General features: G+C 33.4%; 2 protein-coding genes and 1 long non-coding RNA gene across 5 annotated transcripts in view; all 3 read left to right on the forward strand.

Annotated features, from left to right (window-relative positions):
* LOC149491334 (uncharacterized) overlaps positions 1-22,273 on the forward strand; it is a 423,150-nt gene that overhangs the window by 243,757 nt on the left and 157,120 nt on the right. Inside the window, exon 2 of the long non-coding RNA XR_016316007.1 lies at positions 3,721-4,229. This is a non-coding gene — a long non-coding RNA (uncharacterized LOC149491334). The remainder of the gene's footprint in view (positions 1-3,720; positions 4,230-22,273) is intronic.
* On the forward strand, positions 226-3,028 carry Dpck (Dephospho-CoA kinase). 3 transcript variants are annotated; one of them, XM_089699444.1, is made up of 5 exons: positions 226-375; positions 453-630; positions 974-1,265; positions 1,982-2,185; positions 2,903-3,028. In XM_089699444.1, exons 2-5 carry the CDS (start codon positions 519-521, stop codon positions 2,997-2,999), a joined length of 705 nt encoding a protein of 234 aa, XP_089555570.1. In that variant the 5' UTR covers positions 226-375; positions 453-518; the 3' UTR covers positions 3,000-3,028. The 3 variants fall into 3 exon arrangements, with proteins under 3 accessions (XP_089555570.1, XP_089555577.1, XP_089555561.1); XM_089699451.1 differs by having other exon boundaries at positions 230-375; positions 456-630; XM_089699435.1 differs by having other exon boundaries at positions 231-630.
* Positions 8,572-19,058, forward strand: LOC149491344 (enolase-like). The gene is made up of 4 exons (XM_089697675.1): positions 8,572-9,068; positions 9,514-9,736; positions 10,014-10,104; positions 17,752-19,058. The coding sequence occupies exons 1-4, from the start codon at positions 8,893-8,895 to the stop codon at positions 19,056-19,058; spliced, it is 1,797 nt and encodes a 598-aa protein (XP_089553801.1). The 5' UTR covers positions 8,572-8,892.

The following is a 22,273-nucleotide window of genomic DNA, read 5'->3' on the forward strand; positions in this document are numbered from 1 at the left end:
TAGCTTCTTCAACTACGATATGATTTATTATTATAAACACACACACAACAATAGTTATTTTATAAAATTAAATTTCGTAAATTATATGTATATTTTTAGTTTATTTATTTATTTCATTTAGTTGAGTTTGAGAAGAATAATAAATATAAATTAAACTAAACTAGGTATACGGTCTACGTAAATTTTAATTTTTTAGTTTAGACAGCTGACACATGACGTCTGTTACTTTACCTTGAGTTACCTACCTACCTATTGACGATTGTTGTCTTTATTGATATTAGTTTTTGTAACATTACAATAATTAATTATATATTCAAAGTGCCTATTAATATTTTTCAACATGTACTTGAAGAAGTCTATTCGCAAAGGCTCAAGGTGAATTTAAATTAATCCAATAAAAATGAATTTATTATTCGTAACGAATATCGATTAATAAGTTGTTAATGTTTTAGTAGTTAAAATTTATTTTGAATTTTAATAAACTGTGAAACATATTGAAACAATAATTTGCAACGAAAATGTTCATCGTGGGGCTCACAGGAGGTTTAGCAACTGGGAAAAGTACAGTGTTATCTATATTCCGTGAAAATGGTATAGCAGTAATCGATGCAGATGAAATAGCTAGAAAAGGTTTGTACGCTATTTTTGTACAATATACCTACCTAATTTAATATTATAAATACTTGAATAGGTACGCCAATATTATTATATAAACATTACCATTTTTTTTTCTTGTAGAATAAAAATGAATATGTGAATATTAAATATGAATCCACCATAGAACAATAGTTTAAAATCCACCATAGAAAGAATAGTTAAAGCATGTTATCAATATGGATAAATCTTTTTACCTATAGAATTGGGAAATTATTTATAAAAAAGCCTTGTCCTATTTCTACAAAATCTTAAAAAAATATTACTTCTGTGCTTCTTTTCTTGATAATTGTCAACACGCTGTTTGATTATTTCATAGTGCTGGAGCCAGGAACAAAAGCATGGAAAGAAGTGAAGCAGTATTTTGGAGATGAAGTCCTCAATCCAGATGGTAAAGTGAACAGACTGAAGCTGGGTGAAATTGTTTTTAATGATCGCGATAAACGGATGAAGCTCAATAGTATAACACATCCAAGAATACAAAGTTCTATGATGAGAATGGCATTTAATTACTTTTTCACTGGCCACAGTTATATAGTCATGGAGGTTCCACTGCTCTTTGAAACGGGGAAAATGCTTACTTTTATGCACAAAATCATCACAGTTGTATGGTAAGATCACCTTGCTAATAAATTTTATTTCTTTTCAAGTAAATATGTCAAGCTGAGTAATTTTTTTTTTGTATTTAATATCTATTGTTTGATGATGAGTTTCTGTATAAATTGGTAAAGTCTATCGGAATAAACTATTGAGTTATTTTCATAACACTTTATACTCACTTTCTCTACAAGGAAACTCCATACTCTTTAGTTATAATAATATTTGTATTTATAAATTTATAAAGAATAGAAAAAATTCGATCGCGAGGCGGGACTCGAACCCGCATCCTTTGGCGCCATTCCGGGGCAAACGCCTGATCAACTCGGCCACTCGTGACCCGCCAGAGTGATGAAATTTATTCTATTCTTTCAGTTTTATGTGTCTAAGGGACACACCGCCCGCCATCTATTGTAATGATTAACAACCATCTCAACCAATATGAAGCACTTTTCAGTGAATACATTATACAATATTGTAACGATGGAACACAACCTTTTTTGTTGAATTTGACATTTTTGGTTTTATGGCATTCAAATGCTTTATAAATATAAATGTATAAAGAATAGAAAAAATTCGATCACGAGGCGGGACTCGAACCCGCATCCTTTCGAAAAACTAGATTTGTATTTATTTCCATGGTGGAATTCCACCTTCCTTTTTTTTTCATTTTACTTTTTCAATAGGTGTCAAGTATTTTTAAATATTGATTGACTTAAACTTTTCTCAGTGAGGATCATCAACAGCTGGAAAGATTGTGTAAGAGAAATGACTTCGCCGAGAATGTGGCTAAGAAGAGGATCAGCTGTCAAATGCCACTAGAGAGGAAGGTTGCTAAATCGCATTTCGTTATAGACAACTCTGGTGATATATTGACCACAAGGCAACAGACTGAGAGCATTATAAGACTTTTGAAACATTCCAAGTTTACATGGTATGTCATTTTGATTAATCAATATTTCAGGTTGGGTAGCGTTCAAGTAATCCCTCCCCCCCTTGTAACGTACTTTTCTGTACTACAGTAACGCATCGTAACGTTTTTCGAGACCTCGCCCCAAATTGCGTTACGTAATACTTGAACGCCCCCTTGGTTTCACTGCTGATAATGTCCCTGATTGGCTTGACACTTTTTATATATTTTAAAAATTATCTGCCATTTTAACTGACAGATAATATTAACAAAACATGTACACAAGCTGTGCAACTGGCTGGTTTTAATATAAGAGCTTAGGTACTTAACAGTTTTTAATGAATATCAGATATATTTTATTGCCAGTTTAAATGTATTAATTGTACAATTGTACTTAGGTTGGAATTAGAGTTTGAAAATTAGATAGTAAAATTAACAACTCAAATATAAAATAATATTGATCCTATTTCATATATTGACCGGTTGGTAGTTCGATTCCCACCTGGGGCAAATATTTATGTGATGAACATAGGTGTTTGCTCTGTGTCTGGGTGTTAATTATCTATATAAGTATTTATTTAAAATTATATATGTATATTTATCAGCCATCTGGTTTTCATAACACAAGCGAAAGCAGAAGCAGCAAGAAGTATGGGATCAGATCATGCCGTGTGGGAAAAATTTCCTGAAATATTTATTAATATTTTATTATATGATCCTATTTAATTTTTTTTGTTGCAGGTACTTTAGAGCAATTATATTGATTGCAATTATGTCTGTGTTCTTTGGAGTTACCAATTTTATATTTAAGTTTTTCCAGAATGAACCAGTAACATAAGCGTAAATAATAAACACATCACAAGTTAATGTATAGTTTATTTATTTAAACCTTAGAACAATAAGTATTTGACCTCTAACCTTGGAGAATTGGAACTAATTTTACATGATAGGTATTATTATGAATTAATTTTTTAAATAATGAATTTTGTGGATGAATAAATTATGACTATTATATTTTTTATGATAATATCTTACGTGACACTTGAATGGAAATTTGTGTGTTGTACATACTTTGAATATGAATGCCAGATATTTTAGCATAATATATTAAAAATGCAAGATAAAGTAAGTAACTATTGAACTACTACATAATAATCTGAAGGCTAAAATTTGCAACACAATTCATGACGTCATTTATTATTACGTAAGGTGAAGGGCGCATATCTTCTTATATATAAAAACTAGCAATGCCCTGCGGTTTCATCCGCATAGATAGCGATATCGTTACAGTGAAAAGTCTACTATAGGTCGGACTATAGGTTTAATTTTTAATCACATGATAATCACCTTTACCCAGTCCCGCACTACGGCCTTTTTTTTTTGTTTTAGTGGGGAAATCTTTCATAGATACCCACGGCCTCCGGGGGAGGGGCCGTGGGTTATGTCGGATTCCTACCGACCAAAACCCCACTGTGTTCCGTCAAGACGCATATTGGTAGAATTCCTCCATGACCCCCGCACTACGGCTTGCTCGAACAGTATACCTACTAGATTAGGAGTATACCTAAGATTATTCTGTAGATTGACACTTTTAAAAATTCGTTATATCTTTTGAATGGAATATCCAATTCTTTTCATTTAAAAAGTATTTTGCTGGTATTGAAACAGTCTATAATAAAACATCATTTAATGGGATAAGGATTAATATATGTGTATCGATAACATGGTTTGATTACTGTCGGCACTTCTATTTACTTTGAAAACGTAAAAAAGTTGTTGTAGTAACATAACTACTGAAGATGGACATATGGTATCGCGGACTTTCTTGTAGATATTGATCCATTCTATAATACCGTAGAACATTTTTTTGTTCTATCTTCAATAGATTCCGCAGCGCACGCGATGACAGATTTTTTATTGAGGATTTTTTTACACCTTGGGTTACATTATTGCATTTTTGGTAAGGATCTCTAATTTTTTTGAAAATGCAATATAGCCTATGTTGCTCAGTAAAGATGCAGCTTTCTAATGGTGAAAGAATTTTTGAAATCGGTCCAGTAGTTTTTGCGTGAAAACCATACATACATACATACATACATACTTACAAACTTTTCCTCTTTATAATATTAGTATAGATAAATCGCAAAATGTGTTGGTAAGCGCATAACTCGAGAACGGCTGAACCGATTTCGATAATTCTTTTTTTATTATATTCCTTGAAGTACGAGGATGGTTCTTATGTAGAGAAAACGTAAACATGTACCACGGGCGAAGCCGGGGCGGACCGCTAGTTGTATAAATAAATATCGCATAATCGATAGCATATATATTATAGTAATTAGTATGCATAAGATTTGATAGTTAATATTATTTCAGTGAACTGGAGCATATTTATGTACTTAAAAACCCTTATTATTCTTTTAAATTTAGTCAGGCGAGGCACGAGGGGATCCCCATTTTCTTATATGTAAATACCTACTTCGTTCTACTTTGCATTGATTGTTTCTGGGGCCAATGATAATATATTAATGGGAAAGCGAATGGCCAATTATTATAGATATGCCTACGATACATTTATACTGTAATAGCCGTACGTAAATTACTGCCGTAGTCTTGGATACTCATTATTGCATACAACGTTGACAAGTTCGATACATATGAAGTGGTTTTAAGCTTCTTAATTTGTGATATATGGCTATTTTAATGAATGTGATTATATTGATGTGATTCATTCAAAAATTAAATTTACGAAGCGATCACGGTGAGTATTTATCCGGTGATGGGACTTATTTGCATATACATATAAATAACTAACTGTGCCCCGCGATTTTGCCCGCATTGCTCCGCTTCTGTTATAATATATGATGACGATGCCTTCTTCGATGATGATCTTCCAAATAAACTGGAAGAATTTTTCAAATCGGCTTCATAGTTCCTGAGAATAGCGTGTTAAACCCAAGCAAACAAACATTCTCTTCAGCTTTAATATATTAAAAGAGAACAATATATAGTACCTACTTCAATAGCATTATTTTCTTATATATAAAAATGAATCGCAAAATGTGTTGGTAAGCGCATAACTCGAGAACGGCTGAACCGATTTCGATAATTCTTTTTTTATTATATTCCTTGAAGTACGAGGATGGTTTTTATGTAGAGAAAACGTAAATATGTACCACGGGCGAAGCCGGGGCGGACCGCTAGTTTTGAATATTTACTGTAATTCATTACTTTTTATTACATACCTAGTTACTATTAAATACGTAGGATAGGTTAGGCCGCTTTCATGTAATTTGTATATGCTGAAGATGAATGCAATTACCGTGACACGTGAAAATAGTTCGATACTGCTACTTTCACGTGCGTTATAAATAAAATAAAATAATATAAATAGCAAATACTATCTGTTCAATAATTAGGTAGTTATCTACTAGATGTATGTACGTCAGTAGTCAGTATGTATATCTACTATATAGTATATACCTAGGTACCCTAACTTTAACGAAACGATCTTTAAATTTAAAAGTCTTTTGCTATACAAACAAAACCGTCCCCATAGAGGAAGTGATAGTCGTACATATTATAATGTTTTAGTAATTTAATACATGTTTGTATTGTTGCTATTTTCAACACGGTTGTTATAACACAGTTAATTAAAATATTATTTCCTACAGTAAGGCAACGCCTTTGTTGTCGTGGGATGCCGCCTCCAGTGTAGGTTACGCTGCCACACGAAAATATGCTAGGGTTGTAACAAATGGGAAATAAAACAATTGTGATTATTAATATTATGATGTACTCATTTATTCATATGTACATTCAAAATAATTGCGAATATTAAATATAATGTAATTATTTGTTCATAAATATATATAATTTCATATATTGCACTGCTAAATATTTACGTAGACACTTTATTTTTGGATGTTCTTATAACATTAAATTTAAATAATGCATTCGCATTGGGATGAACAATCTGACAAGACTAGAATGAGAACAACATATACACAGTTTTGATTAAAATTCTACAGATAAAAATACAATCTATCTAAAATATCTTAATAACTTCTGGGATTTCAATGTAGATTTACATCCATACACAGAACAGTTTGTGCGCGCCATTATAGAATATGTAAGTATGTATAATAAAATTATTATACAACAACTAGATTTCCGCCTGCGGCTTCGTCCGCGTTTTCAAAGGAAAACCCGCATAGTTCCCATTCCCGTGGGATTTCCGGGATAAAACCTATCCTATGTGTTAATCCAAGTTACCCTCTATATGTGTGTTAAATTTCATTGTAATCGGTTCAGTAGTTTATGCGTGAAAACCATACATACATACATACAAATCTTTCGTCTTTATAATATTAGTATAGTAAAATACGACTACGTCGTTCTTTCGCGCTTAGTATACTGCAAACTAAGCGTGTTTTCAGTACAGTGGCCCGCGTCGCCCGTCCCGCCGCCAGTTCCCCTTCGTTTCTCTGTGCAAGTACATTCGTCGCCGTACTGTAGGAAATATTGTAATACTGTGGTTATAACCTGTACGTACGTTAAGTGTCGATTTTAATTTTATATTTATTAAATCGATTTGATACAAAGTTTGAATTAAATATGTCATTTAATTCAAACTTTGTACCCTTATCAAGGACCGATGACAATACATGCAAGTACAATATATATTATACTAGCTTTCCGCCCACGGCTTCGCCCGCTTTGTCTAAAACCTTAATAAATTATATACTAAAACCTTCCTCTTGAATCACTCTATCTATTAAAAAAAACCGCACATTAGAGCATGAAAGCAGGAAAATTAGAACTATAGCTTTGCGTAGTTGCTCGTGTGGGACAATTTTTTTTTTGCGAAAGTAGGTAGGAAAGTGTTTTAGGTTAATTTGCTTATATTTGCAATGAATATACTACCTAACTATTTATATATATGTACCTACTTAAATTTATTTTTACAAAAAAATGTAGTCGTTGCGAAATCGTAACTGAACTAGGTATAAACTATATTGTTGGCATAAAAGGAAATTTATTTTGTTTGTTTTCCATTATTATTTCTGTTTGTGTAGGCTTGTACCTTAGCTTGTACAAACAAAATTTCCCACATGGTTGTATTTCGTCAATCCTCTCTTATACCTATTATACAGCTTCCTTTTTATATTTCATTTAACTTTGTCTTCTGCTTCTTCGTTGTCATTGTCTTAAAAAAAATGTTCGTTTTGTTTTTCCCAAAGAGAGGCCACCAGTTTAACGTTTTCAAAGATCTTGGCCTATTCGATACGACATTCTTTCTAAAAACTCGTGATAAGTCTTCCGTTTTCCCATGTTCATTTTCCGTATTTGTTTTATTATATATTTGAATTTGAATTACACTGCCTTTGCTTGATGTTTCATCCTGTACATCGAATGTTTGTGTAAGAGGGTTGTAACTGTATGAACCGAAAATTGGTCTGGAATAAAATAAAAACCATTATGTTCGTTATTGTAACTAAGTATACTTATGAACCAAACACAAATACAAGTCAATCCAATATACAATCATTAGGTATGTCTTTATACCAGAAGGCTTACAGTAGTTATTATAATATTATGTATATGAATCGTTACTTAGGTATATGATACCTTAAGTGCATATCAACTACCTACATATTTCCGAGTGAAATGCCTTAAATATAGTTCATAGAACATATTTTTCAATACACTATTACAGTCTTATAATTACTAGGTACCTCTATACTCATATAAGATGAATAAGATAATTTTAAGTAACATTTTTTTTGTGATTTTTTGTTAACAATGTACTTACGGTTTAACACCTTCTTCAACAACATATCGAGGCATCTTTTCTTTTTCACTGACAATTATCCTGGAAAGTGTAAGGGCAATAGATAATAATTTAAGGTAGGTAGATAGTAGGTACCTAGATAATAAAAAAAACGTAAGCATATAACACCGCATTATTTTAAGGTTTGTTATAGATCGATGTTTATAAAATCACACTGGAATTTCCAATTTCCAATTTTAAATTTTCGTAGGTAAATATTGTCAAAGTTCGAAAATGAGATATTCAGATCCTCGGAACAAATTCGCGGACAGGTTCAATTCAAAACCATTCGTTACGCAACTCCAATAAAATTTAAAAATTAGGGGTATACTTACACAAAAGCTCCAAATATATTTAATAATGCAAACAGTAAAAACATTTTTGCTTTCAATATTTTCTATCGCGCAAGTAATCGGAGCGCGTGCAAAACTTTATTTCCAATTTTATTGCTTCGCAATATCAAATACTTAATATATTTTTTATTCATCGCAATATAACCTTCATATGATATAATCCACAAAATGTAAAAATTGTTGGTTCTTATGTAGGCAAAAGCTCTAAGCATACTTATTTCAATTAACAATGAATATATTAAAATTTAAATGCCAATAGATTAACTAAAATCATTCATTAATCCCTTTTCCATTAAAAACTGAGCTGCAGATTGAGGCAGAATTAAAAAGAGGGTTTTCGTTAATTCTATGTAGACGCGTGGGCGGAGTGGTAAAGCGTGGGCGGGGCTTGATAGCGCTCTGTCTTCAGCCCTCTAAATCAACCCTCTGAACCTCAATACAGTTTAGAGACTCGAGCCATTATCACGTTAAATGTTGTTGTAGTTGTATTTAATATGACGTCGGTATAATGAAGTTGTTTTTGTAGTTAAAATATTTCTTGCAATATGGATAATGTGAATCCAAACGTGTGCTCACTTGATGGTTCCGCGATGCCGCTCAATATTGATAGGTCACCTGTGTCTGGAAACAATTCGGATATGTTCTTATATGATGATTCGTCCATGTCCGACGGCAGTTTATACGCTAGTGATCAAGAAAATCACTCAACACCAAGAAAACGGTAAGATTCATACAAGAGTTAACTACAAATAAGCTGCGAATTTATAATTTATCGTTATTGCTATTTAGCTAATGTTTTATTTTTTGCCAGCAACAAGGATAACTTAGATAAAATATTTTGGAAAGCGAAATGGTATGTATAATTTTATTACTTTGTCATTGGATTTAACATGTAATCAAAAAAGGATTTTCAATTAATTTTTAAGTGCATTGCATACTTATCTCATGAACCTTTATTAATATCTTCAATTGTCCAAAAGTTCTCTCTGCCACAGCAAATTCTTTGATTTATATTTTATACATACCTTTTCTAACGTATCTTGTGCTTGTACCTATTTATTTGCATGTTACTTAATAATTTCAGCTTCACTGCAGTCTGCAGTTTGTCTCATCACAATTGATTAATTTCTACGGCTCCCAAAACCTCATATATCTGTTGGTCATAGTTCTGAGTGCCGTCGTCTGCACAAGCGTCGGAGCCGATGTCCCCAACAGCAGATACAACAGCGGCAAGCCGCGAATCTCCGGGAGCGACGGCGGATGCAGTCCATCAACGATGCGTTCGAAGGCCTCAGAGCTCATATACCCACCCTGCCGTATGAGAAACGTCTGTCCAAAGTGGACACGCTCAAACTGGCCATTGGATACATCAGCTTTCTTGGAGAACTGGTGTGTATCACAACATTGTAAAAGTTGTTTTGTCCTGATTGTTTTTATTTAGTTGTAAATGGATTCAAAGAAAGTAGGTAATAAAAGAAAATATTGACAAATATAGTTTCAAGAACAAAATAAAATCAGAATAAATATCTCCCTACAGGCTACAATATATTAATTACATAGATTAATTAACCTGGAGTAAAACATCAGCCTAAATGTTAAGGTATATTATTTTATACATCTATTCCTTGTTTTATTTAATAAACAATTTGTTCAATTTTATCAACAGGTTCGGACGGACAGAAATTCATCAGACACAATGCTGTCGGGCGTAAGCAATACTCACAATAAGGAAGAACAAAAGAAAGTCATCGTGAGAGGTTAGTACCTAGTACTTTCTTTAGTTAGGTAATTTTTAATTAGGTAAATTCTACAATCGCAGTGCTCGTCCTCATAACCTCAATTCATCCGCACTACCTGGATGCGTTTTTCTCAGCATTTTCTGCACAGAACAACAGAAATTGTGGAACAGCTTGCCGCCTTCGGTATTTCCATCTGTACGATATGAATACTTTCAAAAATGAGCCTACGCATCTCTCAAAGTCCAACAAAACAATCGTAATGTTCCCTGACGTTGCAATTACTTACGGGCGACGGTGATCACCTAAACATCCAGTGCACTGCCCGCTCCTTTGCTGGTTGCGTTGCTTAAGGTGAGTATCGACTTCGCGCTCCAAGAGAACGAACATTGGCGCGCGCTCCAGCCGCGTGAAATGGATACCAGTTTGGAACGCGCGCCAAAATGTTCGTTGGAGCGGTCGAACACGGAGCGGTCCGTTCCGTCGGGTGTCGGTTTTTTACCGCGCATCAAACGTGGCGCGCGCGCCAATGGAGACGGGTTTGTCGTATTTTTTGTGTTTGTTGCGCTCCAAGTAATAATTATGGATAACCAAAGTTGCCGTAATTTAGATTTTTTATTTATTTAATTTTTTGCCGTTTATTCAGCTATATGGTACGAAAGAAGTTTTGTAGAACAGTAAAATTTCTTCGTATCATAATAAATCGCTTAGAGAAGATGCTTGGAGAGAAATCAGTAGTGAAATGGTAGTCCCTGTGCCGGAGTTAAAGAAAAAAATGCTGCTGCTGCTCGTACACGACTAGCTTCCATGATGAACGGTCAAACACTGGAACAGTTGCCACGCGCGCCAGGTGCGCTTAGTTGATATACTTCAATTATTTGGAACGCGCTCCGCGGAACGCACTCTCGGCGCGGTCAATCATGGCGCGCGCGCCAGGAGCGCGAAGTCGATACCCAGCTTTACACTCTTAAAACGTTATTGTCATTATAATTATGCTTATTTTTATTTTATAACTAGCTGCCCCGGCAGACGTTGTTCTGCCCTTTTGCCCCTATTTCATGTCTTCTATCCATAATAACCTTTCTTATGCCTTAGTAAAAAACTAAAAACGTTTAAATAATAATAATTATATGTAAGTACTTAAAAAAAAAGATAAAAACAAGCTTAAGTTCATTTAAATTATTGTATTGTCATCGATCCTTGATAAGTAGAAAGTTTGAATTAAATCTATCCGTTAAAGTGGGTCAAAATCGAATGTAGACAAGTCGATTGCATACCTACAAACGTACAGGTGAAGTTAATATATATATAAGCGTGTTAAAATACCCGAATTGGTCGAGCCGTTCTTGAGTTTTAACACAGTTGGCGATTCGATTAGTATCTAGGTATAAGACGTGAAACCAAGTGATCTTGGATGTGATGTGACCACTCTACAGGTACACAATCAATATGGTAAAAATGTTACATTAATTCAAAATAGGCTGATCATCTTCAGATTTAAACGCCGTTTTACAACTTTGTATAGTTTCAGCCTTTGATCTAAGGTTTCAGAATATATCTTATCTTACCTTAATCTTAATCTTATCTTATCTTATCGTATCTTATTATATTACCTATATAAATCTCGTGTCACAATGTTTGTCTTCAATGGACTCTAAACCACTTAACCGATTATAATAAAATTCGCACACCATGTGCAGTTCGATCCAACTTGAGAGATAGGATAGTTTAAATATGTAGGTACCACGGGCGAAGCCGGGGCGGACCGCTAGTCTAAATATAATAAATAATTAGAGATCCACCCAGTAGCCACACGAACGATTTTTTGTTAGTAGCCTAATAGGTAATGTAATGATTCTAGCTGTAGCTGTAGTAATGAGTATGGTAGGTATTGTTTAAAATTAAACATGAGTTGAATATGAATAGTTTTTGCAATACACTAACTTTTTTGCAATATTTTACAAATCTAAGTACTTACTTACTTACATAGTTATAATTAAAATAAAATGATGTACACAAATCTGATTACTTATTTTTCTTTATATATACTGTAGACTTATAAAATATTATATGTTAAAATGGAAATAATTCTACCGTTGAATATTCGGTAGCTTTCTTTTTATTAAACACGCCTTTAATTAGCTTCACCTGTATTTTTTAACCGACTTCAAAAAAAAAGGAGGATCTTCTCAATTCAGCCTGTATTTTTTTTTAAGTTACCGACTCCTTTAGGTTCGAGTTTGACCCACTTTACACAGTAATATTTACAGTCTATTCAAACTTTGTACAATTTTCGGATCGGTGACAATACAGACAATAGCTACCTACCATAATGAATAATTAATTTTATGAGATTATTTATTTGTAAGTACGTGTTGTTTAACCATACCCACTTATTATTATTTTCAAAGACACATAATACAAACCCATCACAATAATATAGGTAATATAGGTACCTAGGTATAGTCGACTATAACTTATCAGATGCTATGAGATATATTTCGAGAAATCAATGATGTTAGGAGGATAGGGTTATCAATGTAACTTTTATTTACCATAACTTAGAAATAAGAAAGTGTGAACCCTATTGTTGGGTCAACAATACGGGGCGCGACCCCTGCGCTGTGCAATTTGTTTGTGCACCTTTTGATGATCGATAGCGGTTGCCGCGTTACTAATGTGCTCATTTAGATCCTGCATTATTTCTAATGATGCGTAATCGTAAATAACAGAATAGGTTTTAGTGCGATATGCAAAAGAAATACAGTATTAATGGATCTGGGAATAAACTATAGACAGAAGAAAAAGAGTTCCTTGTTGCATTATTATCTACTAATTTATCTCGTTAGTATCCACATTTCACGCTTTAACATCCACAATTAATTTTATTAATTTTTAACGAGAAACCTATAAAATGTGGTCGGATAATCTTTTACTAAAAAAGATTGATCTCTGAGTTATCGGAGAAAAATCGGATTTACGTGTAGTACATCCTGGCTATAAGATACAGCAATTGATCGAGTCAAACGTATGGCTACCTATATAGAGATATGCACGTTTTTATTATGTTGATAACACGTGAGTAATATTGCGTGTGATAAGCGCTAGAATGAATATGGTCCAGGTGACATCGCGCCGGTTTCCCACGGTACATCGCGTGATCATCGATGGGATACAGGAATACACGTCAATTAAATTATATTCCCCCATATATACGAGATGGCCAGTGAGATAAATTTATCTGCTTTAAAAAAATAGGAAAATTTTGATTAATAAACTAACGAAGTAACGAGACGTTCAAAATTGAAACTTAAAATGTTCGTTGTAGTCAATAGTCATCCCAAAATTATTTTTCCTGATATCGAGTATGTAGATATTAAGTGGCTAGTGTTTTATGACTTAGATAGTCTATGAATGACAATTACCTACTATCACAGATAATAATTATAATATAATATCTACTATATTAGTATACTTATATTTTCTGTGTCTTATGACGGTTTTCTAAATTTATTTGAATGTTTTGATAAACTATATGGACTAAAGAATATGCTGGGTTTTATTATTTATATATATTACCAAAAAAGTCATGGTGCTAATGCAAGCGATGACATAGTTTCTAGGTAATTTAATAAAATGTTATGATCTATCATATGCGGTCTTTTCATCAAAAATTAGGTACCTTGTCAAATTATAAGCAACTAGGTAGGGTGAAGTCTCCTATTATCGGCCTGCTCCTAATATCGGCCTTTTCGAGAAAACGGAATATAACTATAAATATCGATCTTAAATCATAAAAGTTTTTATGCAAAAAGTGACTCTATATACATAAGTAAAACCTCCCAAATTTCGGTGTGGGTACCTCAACTCTTGAAAATTCAGTAAGCCATAGAGCACGTGCAGGTAAAAACGTGCGTAGTTTGGCGGCATTGCGTAGTCAAATCGCTGAGTCAACGCTTTACGTTGATAAGTATTTTAATGGAATTAAACAAACATATAGTATTGAATTTTATGTGTTCTCAAAGAAAGCAGTCAAATTATCGATAAAATAGTGTGTTTTTACATTTATTTGTATTTTTAATGAAATAATTGCGGGGCCGAGATTGGGGATCTGTATTTGCTGATAAATCTCAATATCGGCCGGGTGGTCGATATTGGGGTAATGCACGAAAACTTCAAATAACATGTTTAGCTATTTTATATGTTAGCAGTGATATTAATAAGGTTAGAAATGAAACAACAGCTCCGTTTGATCACTGGATCCTAAAGTCGGCCGCCTAAAAACGATTTTTGTTAGCTACGGCCGATATAAAGCGAATCGATGCGTAATAACGGCCACCTTAGTAAAACCTTTTCTACTACCGTCAGACTTTACAATAAACAGGGAGGTGATGTATTTTAATTTTTGTTAATTGCTATGCCCAAATCATGCCAGCACAATCTAAACTAGCATAAGATCAACTAAAAGTAAAACGTTGGCTATTGCAAACGTTTTCCTTTTTGTTGACCTTTTTGTTTGTCCTTTTTGTTGACCATAGTAAAATTATAGAGACAGTGAATGCCGTCAAAAATCAAAATATGAGCATCAGAGAAGCATCTCGACAATATGACATCCTGAGGACCACTTTACAAGATAGACTTCATGGAAGAATAGACACAGAATGCACAGTTGGTAGAGATACCGTCTTTTAAACCGAAATGAAGAAGAAGAAGTTGTTCTATGGTTGATACGGATCTACGGTTTACCTATCTACGGTTTTCCTGGATCACGCGGCAACGTGATAAATAGCGTTAAAAATATTATAAAAGAAGATAAAAGACCCAATCCGTTTAAAAATGGAAAACCAGGGAAAAAGTGGTATTCCTTGTTTTTAAAATGAAAGAAGCTGGCCAGGGCTGTAGTTTCAGAAGAAAGTGGTTTAATGACTTACAAGAACATAATATAAAAACAATCGGAAACGGAAGACATATTACAAGACCCACGGAGAATATAAATGGGGATGAGACGAGCTTTAGTATATTTCCGAAGACAGGAAAGTAATGGGGCCTAAGAGATGGAAGAACATTTATGAAGTTGCTAAGGGCAGTGAAAAAGTAACAATAAATGTTTTGCTAGTCATATCTGCAGCAGGAGAATCTTTATGGTTGTTTTCCCTACATCCGTAGGCCACCAAAAGTAATACCACACCATCCTCCTTTTCTTGGTTTATCAAATAGTGGGTGGATGAGAAGTGAAGTAGTATTCTATGAATATGTTGGTTTAATGATTGGGTGATTTCTTATAACATTTCCAAACCAATTCTTTTCCTAGTTGATTGACACAAGTCTCATTTAACCCCGTATCTTTATTTGTCTTATAAGAATACTGAACTTGGTACATTACTTTAAATTTTGAAGACAATGTAACGAAAAGATCATTCATGATAGGCGAGTTAAAAAAATGATTTGTATCTCAATGGATTATAAGAAAATTTTACCAGTTTTAAGTTTTATTCATCTAAGTTCACCTAAGGAAAAGTATGCCGATATTAGGGCCAAAGACGGCAGATATTAGGGTGTTATCTTGCTGTTAGTGGCCGATATTGAGGGAAATCGTCATATTCGAAATAAAAATTCTATATTTAATAAAGTAACAATGGATTCGTAATTTTGCAAATGTAGTAATGGAGTTTCAATATCTATCTACCCGAAAAAGGCACTGTAAGAAAGAAAAAGCTATTAATGTAAAAATTACATCCAGTCAAAGTTCAAAAAAAGTTGACATGGCCGATAATTGGTGCCACCACCCTATATAGCTTTCCACCCGCGGCTTCGTCCGCGCTATTAGTATGGATATAGAAATATACGTACTATCATGTTCAGATTACCTACCTATATAGTACTAGGATAATAAGTGCGTTTTTTTCACAAAACTTTTACAATTTTACTCATTTGATAGGATCCAAATTTATCATTCATTATTGTATCGTATGAATATAGGTAACTGTTGAAATTGATATTAATTTGACTAACATTTTATGTTCTATTGGTACTTTGTGAAAATGATATATTATGTAATGTAGGTAATTGTGTAAGTTTCACAGTTGAACACTGAAAACGCTTGTAGGTACGTACTTAGGTATAACTAACAGCAATTAACCGTTATTATAAATTATTATAAAAACATACTTTTCATGAGAACATAATTTTATAATTCAATCATCACCATTTGTCACTTAGGTAATCCAGGCAGCTTATTAATACTAATTAATAAGTACCTATAAATAATACATTAGTATTTCAACATCCTTAGATGTATTTTTATTAATTTGCAGTGCAGCTGACACAATGAAAAACACAAATTGTGCATCGCAAATAATGTAAACAAGGGTGTCAGATGAAGTACTCTTGCGAATCACGCCATAGCAAATTGTGTTCTCCCTTTAAGTGCAGAGGCGGGGTATATTGGATTACTATTAAGCTCTCCACACCCTTTACAATATGTCTATTAACACAGCTTAAAGATGCCTATGGGTATTGATAGATTATTTAATAATTACCTATACTCATATCGCTACAAATTTGAAATTACTGATTCGATAGTGTGTTCTTGGTACTTATGAATCAGCAGATAGGAATAATATTTATACTGTGGTATTATTATGGGTATGTCTTCAAAAGACAATTATTTATATACATATTCTCGCTATTTGTACAATAGTGCTTATATTTTGTTCTATAAATAAGCTGAAGATCGCTAGTTTGTCCCCGTTTAACGGAATTTTTCGAGAGCAATCTTTTATTTTATTTTTATTTCTATTTTATTTTATTCATAATAGGCACCTTACAGCTGTTATTAAGATAAATTATACAAATCTTCTTATATATAAAAATGAATCGCAAAATGTGTTGGTAAGCGCATAACTCGAGAACGGCTGAACGGATTTCGATAATTCTTTTTTTATTATATTCCTTGAAGTACGAGGATGGTTTTTATGTAGAGAAAACGTAAATATGTACCACGGGCGAAGCCGGGGTGGACCGCTAGTAACATATAAAAACGCCAATTAATATTATCATTAGGATTTTTTATACTCATTAATTAATTATAATTTGACCGTTTAATATTTATATATATAAACGGGAATAGCTCTGTATACTGTTACTGTATCTATCCATAATGCCATAACTACATTCTATTGTTGTTTTGTATTCATATTTTCTTATTTTATGGACTATTCGATTATGCGGCGTCATTTGTTTCCCTATCATAAAAAATACACAAAGGGGTGACTAGGCCGCGATTCATGCCAAGTGCGCACCGCATAATCTTTTTTTCAATTACTAAAAACACCTTATCGAAATGTAATGTAGGATTTACACATAGATTATCGTGCACGTGCGCCGACGCTCATGGCGCCTTTCGACACTTTATATTATGCATTAAAAATGTTCATGTAAATAAAATGCATATAATGTTTTCTAGAGTAGCTTAAAATATAACCTTTTCAGGTTACATAACTATCAATAAAAAAGTAATAGTTAAATAATAAATTGACTCTGACTGATGACAATCCGTAGTTTGTTTTCGATTTTCATATATTGATTTCTTGTGATTTTTATGTCAATCAATTATTTTATATATTTTAATTAAAATAGTAAATTAATTCATTGATTTAAGGCTTTTAGTTGCAATGCCTATCAAAATCCTACTCGCACGTCAAATATTCGATGCTACCGGAATTCCTACGGTCGAAGTAGATATGGTAACCGAATTGGGTTTGTTTCGGATCGGTGTTCCTTCAACTGATATGAAAAAAATTGCAGAAGCAGTGCAGTTGCGGGATAATAACCCTTCTGAGTACTTCGGTATGGGCGTATCGTCAGCCGTGAAGAACATCAATACTATTATTGCTCCAGAGCTCATAAAACAAAATTTGGAAGTGACCATGCAGAAAGAAATAGATCAGTTCATGATCGCACTCGATGGCACTGAAAACAAATCTAGACTCGGGTCTAATGCTATTATGGCCGTTTCACTCGTTATCGCCAAAGCGGGAGCTGCCAAAAAAGGAGTTCCTTTATACAGACATATTTCAGACATGGCTGGCGTCACGAGTATCATATTGCCCGTGCCACATTTAGTTGTTTTGACTGGAGGTATCCTCGCTTCAAATGGGCTTCCATTTCAAGAATACATTATCATGCCCACAGGTGCATCTTCGTTTGCGGAAGCTATGCGCATAGGTACTGAAATATACCTCTACGTTAAAAATATCATCAAAACAAAATATGCTGTCGAGTGTACGTATGTCAGCAATTCCGGAGGGTTTGCAATTCCTCTAGAAAGCCACAGAGATGCGTTATTATTTTTAACAGATGCCATAAAGCAATGCGGATTTGTTGGTAAAGCAGAGATTGCTATTAACGCTTCCGCCTCCGATTTATTCAAAGATGGAGCTTACGACTTGGAATTTAAAAACCCGAATTCGAATCCCCAAGAATATATGTCGTCGGATAAATTAGCCGAGGTATATTTAGATAATATGAAAGAATTTCCCGTGTGCTCTATAGAAGATGGTTTCGATTATGACGACTGGGCAGCGTGGTCGACATTGTCAGGGCGGACACAGTCGCAGATATTTGGTAATGACCTTACGCAAACAAATTTGCGCAGGGTCGGCTTGGCCGTTGAAAAGAAGGCCGGAAATGCAATTGCACTGAGAATAAATCAGGCCGGTACACTAACAGAGGTAATTGAGGCGTTTAAGTTGTTAAAGTCAAATGGATTCGGTGTCGTTGTGTGTGATCGATGGGGAGACACCGATGATTTATTTTTAGCTGATCTTGTTGTCGGGTTATCAGCAGGCCAGGTAAAATGTGGAGCTCCGGCGCGAGGTGAACACATTGGAAAATATAATCAAATCCTCAGAATCGAGGAGGAATTAGGAGCTTTATCGAAATATGCCGGCAAAAATTATCGAGTACAGGCATAACTAATAAAATATAATCTTATTTCTTATAACGTCTTTCCTTCAACTCTATTTTATATTATTTGATGTAGAACTTATAATCAACTATATAACATCATCAATGACAGATGCGGTATGGTGAAATACCCAAAATTACAATTAATAATTTATGGAATACCAAAATAAGCGACAAGCGGTGTAATCACAGGAAATACTCATTATTCGTATTGTAATATAGTCTAAACTGTTATTAATGCACTTGTAGAATCGTGTGTGATTAGGGTTGTCGCCGCTTCATTATCTAGCTATACTTTATATTATTTTTCAAGTAAAAAGTCGCGCAGAAGACATCGTTTTTTTTATTTAATATTTATTTCTGAAAAATAATTTTAATTTATAATATCTAACCATACGCATAACTTTAATTAATAAAACGTAGTACATTTATATCTTTTATCTATTATATGATATTTAAAACATAAAGAAATATAGTTAGCTGCAGATAAGTATAATTAAATATTATTTTTCAATAATTTATAAAGAAGAACTGAGTAAATTAATTGTTATCAATGATTCCATCTAATGTCATAGGTCAACCCTATCTTGCGATATGGCCAAGGGGCATAACGGCGCGCACGTGTGCCACCCCACGCCACAGGGATAGCACCCTATTTACCGTATTCGCGAAAGTTTAGTTAGCCCCCAGGGATTGTTTACGCTCTCCGGAATAATTGTAGATAAATAAAACTTATGTTAACGCTGAGGGTTATAAGCGATTTTAGATACAATTAAGTGTTTCTTGATAACCGATTAGTCTATGAATCAATTAATCTTGGTCTTTATAGCGTGAACTTGGTCTAAATTAATAACTATAGGAAAAGCATTAATTAAAATGCGCGTTCCTTTTTGTTTTTCCAAGTAGTTTGTATTAATTTCTTTTGCTTTTGTAAATTCCTCTATTTCGTACCCATTTCGCTGATAGTCGACCAATTGACAATTAAAAAAAACATATATTTAATAATAGCAATAATACATAACTAAGTAGTATGTTTCATAGTTAAAAAAAAAACATATTGAAAAATCGAAGGCGCCGGTACTTTTATATATGTTGTTACTCTTTAAAACCCTTGAATGACCTAATTGAATGAACAACAATTGATTCATATAAGCATATACGTATAGGTACATAGTATACAATATAGATATTAGATTTATCTTTTCAGGTAGCAATTTCCAAGCACACTCCTTGTCTTGGTCGCGCCGTGGCGAGCGTCCGCCGGGTGCAACACTTCACGCCAAGATATGGGTCCCAGAGGACCCCAGAGTTTTTAATAGTTCCACGAATATCCTCGATAAGGAGGAATTAAGATAAGCCTGGGCGCTAATACCACGTTGAAATTAAATTCCTTTTTTATTTTAAATCACAATAATGTTCTCAAAATAGGTATCTGGTACATAATAATATGTGTAGTTGTACGGGTGCCTAATTAATTACATATTATAATTATGCTGTATTTTTACCCTACTACGGCCGCGGCAAAGCAAAAGGAGGGTTGCAAGTAAAAGAACACAGTAGATTCTACCAAGATGCCTTCGTTGTAAATTGACAATAATGTCATACAATACTATTCTGAAGTATGCAATATTCCACTACATACATAGAGATAAATTTTCATGTTTGGAAAGGCGTAGTACATATACCTATCTACCGTAGCACTTTGACAACGTGTGACTGCGGTTTTCCAAACATTTTATGTAACGCAAATTAATGTTTTGTTAGTTGCTGATCTATTAATTTTTCATCGCTCGCAGTCAGTCGCTCACTTAGTAATTCTGTTACCCCAATTAATTATTTTTGATAAATAAACTTTAATTTACAGTCACTCGTTTAAATACTACCCGTGGAATATTGCATATTTCAGAATAGTATTGTATGACATTATTAAGTCAATTTAGAACGAAGGCATCTTGGTAGAATCTACTGTGTCCATTTACTTGCAACTACATTAGCAACTTTGTTCAGTTCAGTATTCTGAAATCTTGTTTTATACTTTTTCAAACAAATACTTTAAAAACTTATTTTTATCGACGAATAGTATAGCTCGCTGTATGAATTTATAATATGATCATGAACATATATTTTTGAGTAACTCATGCTTATATGTATTTATATACCAAGACATGGAAGTTAACTACGTGGCAACTGGCAAGTTTAGTTCCGTTAGCTATGCTCAGTAGTTCATCCGATGACGAGATTGTAAATTGCAAGTAGTTTTGTATATAGGTATTACGTAGGTACCTACATATATTCATAGATAGGGAATAGTGATTATTCGAGTAGACCCTCAGCCCTTTCTGTAAAGTAGGTTACATTGAAGAAAGTACATTATAATCATTTACGAATAACAGACCTAGGTATAGATAGTAGGTGCAAGAACACGAATTATTTAAAAAGGAAAGGTAATAAAACAAATCAATAAAAAATATATATTCACGGTGTTACCAACTTTGTAATAATGTTTTGACGACGCGGTTGGCGCAGTGGTAAAGTAACTGCCTACTGAGCCGACGGTCCCGGGTTCGATCCCCGGTCAGGGCAAATATTTGTGTGATGAACTCAATTATTTGTTCTTGGGTCTGGGTGTTATTATCTATATATGTATTTATTAAATATTATATTTATCGTCGCCTAGTACCCACAACACAAGCCTTAATTGAGCTTACTGTGGGACTAGGTCGATTTGTGTAATAATGTCCTATAATATTTATTTATTTATTTATTTAGCTATAAGTGTAACGCGCGCTTTCTCATAAAATAAAAAAAAAAACCAAAGAAACAATTACCTACCTTAGTACTTAAGTAGATAAGGATATGAATAATTATTATCGGATAAAAATTGTTGAACAAACTGATTTGAAAATTCAAATATACATATATATATGATTGTAGATACTAAATTAATAAACGTTAAAATTATTATGCATGTTTTTTTATTTATTTCTACTTGAACGTTTACAAGTTTACAACAGCTGATAATGCCACCAGAGAAATTTGAAAGGGAATATTATTTTGTAATTAATTGCCCATACAATATGATATTTAATATCAACTTATACTGATCAACTTTTTCTACACTTTTCAAACTTTTTTCTTTCACCTTTCGGTACAAACCTACACACATTGCGGTAAATATTTTAACATAACTCTACTAACCAAGGAACATTAATTCTGATCAAAC

This window comes from Colias philodice, chromosome 1 (genome assembly GCF_061535455.1).
Source record: "Colias philodice isolate Cphi_HAF_F1 chromosome 1, ilColPhil1 Martin Lab GWU primary, whole genome shotgun sequence".
Classification (NCBI taxonomy): domain Eukaryota; kingdom Metazoa; phylum Arthropoda; class Insecta; order Lepidoptera; family Pieridae; genus Colias; species Colias philodice.

What these genes read in the sequence shown, in the direction of transcription:
- Dpck (XM_089699444.1), top strand. Translation starts at nt 519, where the DNA reads ATGTTCATCGTGGGGCTCACAGGAGGTTTAGCAACTGGGAAAAGTACA. An exon ending in AGATGAAATAGCTAGAAAAG is followed by an intron (nt 631 to 973) that starts GTTTGTACGCTA and finishes ATTATTTCATAG; the next exon opens with TGCTGGAGCCAGGAACAAAA. An exon ending in AAACATTCCAAGTTTACATG is followed by an intron (nt 2,186 to 2,902) that starts GTATGTCATTTT and finishes TTTTTGTTGCAG; the next exon opens with GTACTTTAGAGCAATTATAT.
- LOC149491344 (XM_089697675.1), top strand. Translation starts at nt 8,893, where the DNA reads ATGGATAATGTGAATCCAAACGTGTGCTCACTTGATGGTTCCGCGATG. An exon ending in TCAGCTTTCTTGGAGAACTG is followed by an intron (nt 9,737 to 10,013) that starts GTGTGTATCACA and finishes TTTTATCAACAG; the next exon opens with GTTCGGACGGACAGAAATTC. An exon ending in AAAGAAAGTCATCGTGAGAG is followed by an intron (nt 10,105 to 17,751) that starts GTTAGTACCTAG and finishes TAAGGCTTTTAG; the next exon opens with TTGCAATGCCTATCAAAATC.